This window comes from Mya arenaria, chromosome 2 (genome assembly GCF_026914265.1).
Source record: "Mya arenaria isolate MELC-2E11 chromosome 2, ASM2691426v1".
NCBI classification, from domain to species: domain Eukaryota; kingdom Metazoa; phylum Mollusca; class Bivalvia; order Myida; family Myidae; genus Mya; species Mya arenaria.
Genome location: NC_069123.1, coordinates 17,227,043 through 17,235,385, shown reverse-complemented (window position 1 = coordinate 17,235,385; position 8,343 = coordinate 17,227,043). Strand labels below are relative to the sequence as shown.

At 33.2% G+C, this 8,343-nt stretch overlaps 1 protein-coding gene across 1 annotated transcript; it reads right to left on the bottom strand.

Annotated features, from left to right (window-relative positions):
* Positions 1–210: 210 nt before the first annotated feature.
* Positions 211–2,917, bottom strand: LOC128223214 (RYamide receptor-like). The gene is made up of 2 exons (XM_052932508.1): positions 1,895–2,917; positions 211–1,026 (listed from the first exon to the last, which is right to left on the bottom strand). The coding sequence occupies exons 1-2, from the start codon at positions 2,621–2,623 to the stop codon at positions 592–594; spliced, it is 1,164 nt and encodes a 387-aa protein (XP_052788468.1). The 5' UTR covers positions 2,624–2,917; the 3' UTR covers positions 211–591.
* Between the last annotated feature and the right edge of the window lie 5,426 nt (positions 2,918–8,343).

The window sequence follows — 8,343 nt, the reverse complement described above, 5'->3', positions numbered from 1 at the left end:
CTAGATAAATCATACATCAGCTTAATATTTTATGTCTTTGAGAAAAGTCCAAAAATGGGAGTTCCCATTGTCCAAACTATTTTTAAACATTAACTCGTTGATTTGTTGACATCTTTTCTCAATGACGCACGTCGATTTCAGCGTTCAAAAGCCCTACATGAAGAAACAAATTGCTTTAATTTTATTCAAACATTTCAAATTAACACTGACTCATATCTATGCTTTAATCATAATCGACAATCAAAAGAGCTTGATGGGATTTGGTTCGTACACAAGTTATTAATATATAAACTATAAACAAACAAACAAAGCACCACGAAGTTCTTCTGTTTGATGAGAAAATGATTACATTTCTCGGCACATCTCCAATCTCTATTCTGTTCATATCGTACTTATAAAATTATATAAGAATAGGGTGCAAGTGACACCAGACATTAAACTATTGTAGGGAATTGCACAAATTCATATTCGTTATAAGCGTTTTCCAGGGAATGAAAAGTATAGATATAAAATGATGTAACATAAAAATATACGATACATGTGAACAATATATGAAATATATTATAATATATCAATCTGTACTGATTCATGTTACGTGTCACTATGAATACTGCGTGGTATCATCAGGTCATTTGACTTTACATCCGCAAATAAAATATGTCCTCGTTGCGGTCTTGTATTTTTCATGACACTTTCCTCGATCTGAATTTCTAGTCTTAGTCTTGGAAAAAGCACATGGATCTGTTCATGGATATCATCATCTAAAGGTGTATTCGATTTCCTTCGAAGGTGGCAACTGCTCATGGCCAGTTTTAACCCAGTTCGAAACTTCGGGCTCATCCATAAGTAAATCATTGGATTGTAGCAACTGTTACTCATAGACAACCAATGAAAGCACAGCCAAAGAATGGGCACATAATTGTTGTTGTAAATTGTCGGATTGATATCGCCAATCAATGTAATTATATGAAAAGGGAGCCAGCATAAGGCGAAGAAAATGACCACTGTAACCATCATTTTAATCATCTGGAAAAAAAATGAAAAAAAAAATAAACATAGCAAGGTTATGAAATACAAAATGTTAACTTCATACTCGGTATTTTAATGTAATTATTGTTCTTGTTTGTATTGTTTTTACCTGGTTAAGAGATCAAACGCTTTCTGACATTCTATATACGCTACAAAGGCAAATGACATTGCATAGTACAGAGTTAAAGCTTTGAATAACATCAACGTAGATTTATTTGATGCAAGTAACTTTTTATAGGCACTCTCATAGATAGCAAATGTTTGAAAACATGCGTTTCTAACAAAACGTGAATATTTTGAATGGTTAAATTCAAAGTCGTTGAAATTAGTGGACCTTAATGAGGACATTTCAACACATGTTCAAACACAGTTTGAATTGCGTTAATCGGGATAACAATATAAATCAAGCGCATCCGAATTTAGTATTGTTATCAATGAAATCACGTGACAATGCCGTAGGTGATCACGCCATATTTGCAACGGATCAAGATCAACCTGACAGTTTTCCGTAAGAAAGAAGTTAAAAAAAAATACTTAATATATTTTTAGGAATAATACTTTTGAAGCCAATTAGAAGGTCAATTGAAAAGAATCGAAATTAGATTTTTTCTTATTTGTCATGTAACTCAAAATTCATTCAACGAGCGCGATGATCAATGATATACACAGTGTAATAAATTCAATTCACTAGTGCGTTAAAACTGAGATCAACGAAGATAACAGTAAAACATCTAAATGATGAGCAAGCTTGTATCAATTCTTTGTTTAGGTATTTTTAATATGTGTGGCTAAATAAAAGCATCCGATGTTACAACCTTGAAATGACAAACATTTTCTCAGACAATTAAGCGTATTTTCAACTCACCTTCTTCTTTGCTTTTGCCAACTGGAGTTTTCTTTTATTCTTGTCCGTGCCATGAATGTTCATTCTCCATATAGTGTATCCGATTCTTAAATATGAGAACAGCAGTAGCGCAAGAGGTGCAAAGTAGTGTAGAATCATTAGAGAAAGACCGTATGTGTACTGTTCTGTATTGTTTCCCCATTCTTCCCGACATTGACCGCTGGTGTTGGAATGGTATATGACTCTTGATTTGATAAAGGTGGGTAATGGGATAGTAAATGACACCACCCATATGGCGAAGATGGTAAGCGCCGTTTGTCTCACAGATATTCGGGATTTAAATGGGTGTACTATCACAATATATCTATCTATGCTCATTGCCACTAGAGTGTATGAGCTAAGAAACACTGCAACGGTTTGAATGTATAAAACCGCTGGACAGAGTGCTTCTCCAAACGGCCAGTAGTTCAAAATCAAGTTGGCGATGAATGTGAACGGAATGCAGAATAAGGCCATGATAATATCGCTAATGGCAAGGTTGACAATGAAATAGTTTGGTACAGTCTGCATTCTTTTGTAGGCGTAAACCAAATAGCAGACAATACTGTTGCCACCAATTGCAATTAATATGACAATTGTATACATCACGATGATCATAACCTGAACATATTCGGATATTTGAAATGGACCGCTAGACTCTTGCTCTCTTGAAGTGTTGTTGTTAATTCCATCTAACGAGGACACCGACATAATTTTATTATCATGTTAAATCCTCAAGTCTTTGAGACAAGATAGCTACAACAGTACTGTTTTTCACGAATTTACATTTGCACTTCTTTTGTTCAGTATTTATAGTGCGGTCACATCGTATTGTTATTGTAGTACGTTATTATGTTTATGTTTTGCACGTTTTCACTACAATTCCAGAAGAAATAATTGCACGGAATTAGATATAAGACTCTACGAGTTATCATTTTGTATAAACACATCCTCTGTTCTCTAATCTTTAAAATCCACTCTCTGATGTATTCCGAAATTCCAATAGTGTTGCGCAGATTGCAGGTAAAATAACATGGATTATAAACAAGTCAAGTGTAACATTTTTAAGCAAATAATTATTTTATTTTTTCGTATTTTTTGATACTTCTAAAGTGTGCAGAAAAATATTGCGCGTTTGTCTCAATTTATGCAGTGTTTTCCTTTCATGGCTGAACGCAATGCAAATTAAGTCCGTATATGTGACGTTTTATATTCCACTTGATCCTCTCGGTAATTTAGTTTTCAATTACACTGTGGCCGGCTATCAACATCAGTTCATATTGAATGTAGAATGGCATTCTAGTTAACGGCTAGAGGCTGGGCCGAGAAAATCCCTTTTGCCTCTTAGATGCTGGAGAAAATCCAATAAGAGTTTGGTTACTACCTAGTTTACGATTCCATAAGGACAGTTTAAAAGCGATAACCAGTTGTTTAAAAAGCTTCTTGAGTTATTCCAAGTACAAGGAAACAAAGTACTTAGCTAGCAAAAGACCCTGTCAGGAAACACAGTGTTAAGGTCCAACAACCACTGAACGAGCAACACAACATCATAAAACGCTGGTATTGTACTGTATTTCAATTTTGTATCCAGTAAATTACAATTAACTAATATACTAATAACATATACTACGAATCAATAATATCTAATAAAATATATTTATATGTTTTTATTTATATTAAGTGTACACATGTAAGGTTAAAAGTTCTATTTAACTTATAGGTTTGAAATATTACGCAATCGTTTGGACACAATTATACTGGCAATCTTAATGTTAATGCAGAGGATATTAGCAAAGTAGTGCATGAAAAAAATAATTTTATTTTGACATGACAACCAAAGCTATTTGCGAAGTATGACTAACGCTATGGGCAGTCCTATGGTCCCATCACATACCTCTCTATTAATGGGTAACTAGAAGAATAATTATTCAGTGCCTTTGAAACCAGATGTGTGATTAAGTTCATCGACAAAAGGTTTACACATTAGATATAAACTGAATCTGTGTCTTTTTAGAGGAATCGATATGGAAAGCGAATCTATTGATTTTATGGCAGAAATGTTTTGTATCTAATAAACATGCATATATACTTGTATTTAGATGTCTCCAATTCTCATCCAATGTTTGTAAACTGGGGATTACAATCAACCAGGTTAAACGATTCAGGCGTATTATGTCTGATGGTACTGTGGTTAATGGGTCTTTGATTAGCTAGCAAAACTATTTTGAAACTATAAAATATCTAAAAAAATGTTGTAGCGGATGGAATTTCAAGTCAAAGAAACAGTCTCAGATTGAAACCTTGCGTATTATGAAACTTATGCAGTAAGCCCGTTTATAATATGTTAAATACTTCATTTCCAAATATTTGTGATATTCATGATATCATATATATCATTTTATACTGGGATCCTTTATAATTGTCTGACAAAGAACGTGTCAATCTCTTAATTACTTCAAGCCTATTTCTGCTTATAGCCGCCATTAATAAGTACAGGATAGTCCAATTAAAGGAACACTAATGTCAAAACCGTTTTCGTTCAATAATTGTCTGAGACGTTAATGTACGAGTTGGAACAATATGCATTTTAAGTGTTCCCAATTTCATAGTAGCGTTACAGAAGTAACTGATAATTTACTTTTTTATTCTGATTATACTTCAAGCGATGTTATATATCTCATTACATGTAAACACTGAAATATAAAGGCGGACTAACAAATCAGGTTGATTCCCATACAATGAATTCACATAGATTTGATATAAAATAATGCTGTTTTTTTAAACCCATATCACTTAATGCTTCCCATTACGGGTCACAAGATACTAATGAATTTTCATTGTCAGGTTTTCCTTTCATCCCATAGATGTTATTCACCAAAATACTTGCCGTATAAACTGTTCATCATGACGTTGACGTAACTTCATGTTAATATTGTTAATCATGTACTGGTGAAGGCGCTATGCCAAAACGTTAACAATAATTACACTTGACGTGTTAATGCCATTTCATTGTTATCACTGCTCATTATGAATCAAGTTTAATTGATATTTGTAGCATAAAAAGTATGTTTCAACATGCTAAGCAATGACGTGAATTGCTTTGTTTTCCAGTATGTACATCGTCATTATATACTGCACTTGTGCCTTTGTGTGTTTTTATTCATGTTTGCAATATTTCAGGCGACTAAGATATATGTTCATACGCGTAATTACATTTTATTCAAATTTGTACAAATGTATACAATACGTTAAAAAAGTTAAACTTTGAGCAAAACTATACGCTCTAAAGTACAATAATCATAACTTAATAAAACACAAACGGAAACGTCTTTATCTAGTTACTGAGAAGCAGTCTGTTGATTTCTAGCACATGGGAGCATTACTCTTTTCTGCTTAATAACATCGCTATTGATAAAACGGGAAACTAAGAAAATATTATTAGAACATAAAAAGGAAGTGCTTTCAAGTTAATGGATAATTTCTGGTCATTTTGACTAGACCCTCTTTGCATTTATCATGTGCCATCATATTTCGTTGAATCATGTGGTAGGTAAGTTTTCAGTTAGTCGGTTTTTAGTATCCATTATGAAAGGATGTGAAACCATTATATCAGATTTGAATGTCATGTATTATAAGCAAATTACATATACAAAATATATTAAATACCATTGGTTGTGGCTTTAACCTTCTACCTAAGAGAGGAGTCTCCAACTGGTCAAGTGCAACCTTCCGGTGACCTTTCATGGTCTTCGGTCAAACCGCTAATACGTCATTTTATAAACCTTGACCGAACAGATTAAACTCATCTACTTGTCAGGAACTACCACTGAAGCCCCCTTGTCTTACATCAAAACAGCTGTTCTCAAGTATGTATGGGCTACCATCCGACAGACAGACAGACCTATCTGCATCTTTACCCCCCCTTTGGTTTGAAGAGAGCATAATAATCTAATAAACAAATCAAACTATCACCAAACCGAAAGTGTGTGTTATAATTCCTTTGTATTTCCCTTATGTTAAACAACTATTGCGTTATGTTTCGCTATCAAAAACACATTACTTGCATATTTTATATATACGTTTGCAATATGTGCGTTTCCAATGAGTGTAAATATTATATAATATGCTCCAGTGAGTCAAATGGTAACGTCCCTAGACTTTATACTGGTTCTCCAGACCTTGTCTGCAACATTATTGCTTTAATACAGCAATCCATTAGTATACTCTATATAGCCGTAAAGCTCGAACATACCGTAATAAAACACCCATGTTAGACAAACAGAGAAGTGTGGGTTGATATTGCCGTAGGTTTAATAAAATAGAATGATAATATGCTGCTTAATATAATTTGCTTTGGGGAAAATATGTTACAAAAAATATGTTAACCATCTTGCCTTTATAACACCATGTTTTTATTTCTCAATAATAAGTATGTACTTTCACAGGAAATTTAGAGGAAATCATCGATGTCGTTCGCTCCAAAATAATTTGGCACAGGCGCACAAAACATATGCAATCATATGCTATATTGTAAGACAGCGGGTACATCTAATGTATCCGATATTCAGAAGGGATTTCGAAATAATCTGAAATAAATTTTATGTAAACCCCAATAGCTCAGACGGTTACGTCTTTGGTCTGGTCTCATTACATGCTCTGTGTTTGTCATTTGTTTATCTAAAACAAATCACTTTTGTCATAAAATGATACCTCTGTAAATACGTGTTACATGCTTTTAATGTGTTGCGGGGATGCCGATTTTGATCCTTTTTTAAATATTTACAAATTAATTAACTATCCGTATTTGCAATGTAAACATTACACATATAGCTTTAAAATATGATCATACAGAACATACATATCGAAACATGATTGTCAGATCTTTGCGAAGACAGAAAGTCAGATTGATTTTAAATATAAGAACGGTCCTTCATGAAACTCGTTTGCTTTCACGAACTCACAGTTACGTTTAAAGTAAATTTCACAGGCACATACCTGTTGGATTAACCATATATCACGAAGACTTAAACGGGCACTAGTGTACAGTAAACTCTTTCCTTCACTTCTAAACAACACACGCAAAGACCATTCTATTAGCTTTTACATTTGTAACGCGAATGTAGTTACATGGGATTAAGATGCGTTTTGAAAATACTATGAACATTTTGCTATTGAAGTTACAACATTTGAATATTATCAATTTAATACACACGTTACCTTATACAAATTTTAAGAATACGTCCCTCCAATGGAGTACCAAATATCACTCATGTAACGTTTCATGCCGAAATGATGTTAATAAGTCATTCTAATTGAGTTACAAAACACAAGTTCGAAAATGGAATTTTTCGAGACATATTTCTGTCATAAAAGAGATTTCTATGGCCAAATAGTGTGTGACTCAATAAACCATTAATTCCAGACATGAGTACTATTAAACACCGAGTTATTACATTTAAACATACAAACAAAACTCTCAAATAACTCATATTGAAAACATCGTTGAATATTGCTTATAAATTAAATTAACATAAGCTTTTAATCTTAAGAGCTATGGAAACATTATTTTCTGGAAATGCCTGTTCTATTATAGGAGTATTAATCTTAAAACCAGTTTATTAAGGTTATGACCGACTAGACGTTCATGATTTGTATGGAAAAAAGCTTAACATCAGCATCTGTATATTTATTGGGTCTTTGAGTGCAACCTCAAACTCGTGATATTGCAAATGATACTGTCTGTAAAAGAGTTCAATGCGTGAATGAAACTGTGCGTTTTCCAAAAATAAGACCTATTTTAACCCCATGTCAAATATAGCCTGACGTTTGCAAACCTAGCCCTACGTTCAACTAAGGTGCTTTCGGCAAACATTTGAAATATCATAATAACCTAGCATTAATCGAGCATAAGATATTTCTGGTATTTCTCTTTTTGGATATTTTTCTCTGAAGAACAAATCTGGAAGATGATTACCAGAGTATTGCCATACTAACGTTGTTTATCGGGAATATCTTATCAAGTTTTAAAATATTAAGCAACAACCACATAACTGAGAAACACACAAAGGAGTTTTCGAAAAACCACATTTGAAGACATATTGGTGACATTTATTACCACACATGAATATGTATATCTGCCTTTGACAATTCTTAATATGAGATTATGAAAATGCTGAAATTTAACTCAGAAATAATCTGCAGCGAGAGAAACAAGTGAAAAAAATAATACACACAATTTCAGGAAAGAACCTTTTTTGACCTTTTAATTTCTGACACAAAAATAGTAGTAAAACTGGTCAATTTCAACCTACCAGTAAAGTGTCATGGACTTGGGACAAATCGACCGAAGTCTTTTGATGACAATTCATTCAAAATACGTTTGTCTGTGACCTTTACATTTGAATTACGGACCGCAAACAATAAAAGTCAGT

Bases quoted from the DNA above. Each gene is read 5' to 3' on its own strand.
- LOC128223214 (XM_052932508.1), bottom strand. From the start codon at position 2,623: ATGTCGGTGTCCTCGTTAGATGGAATTAACAACAACACTTCAAGAGAG. The intron at 1,027-1,894 runs GTGAGTTGAAAA...TTTTTTTTCCAG, and splicing joins TGGCAAAAGCAAAGAAGAAG to ATGATTAAAATGATGGTTAC.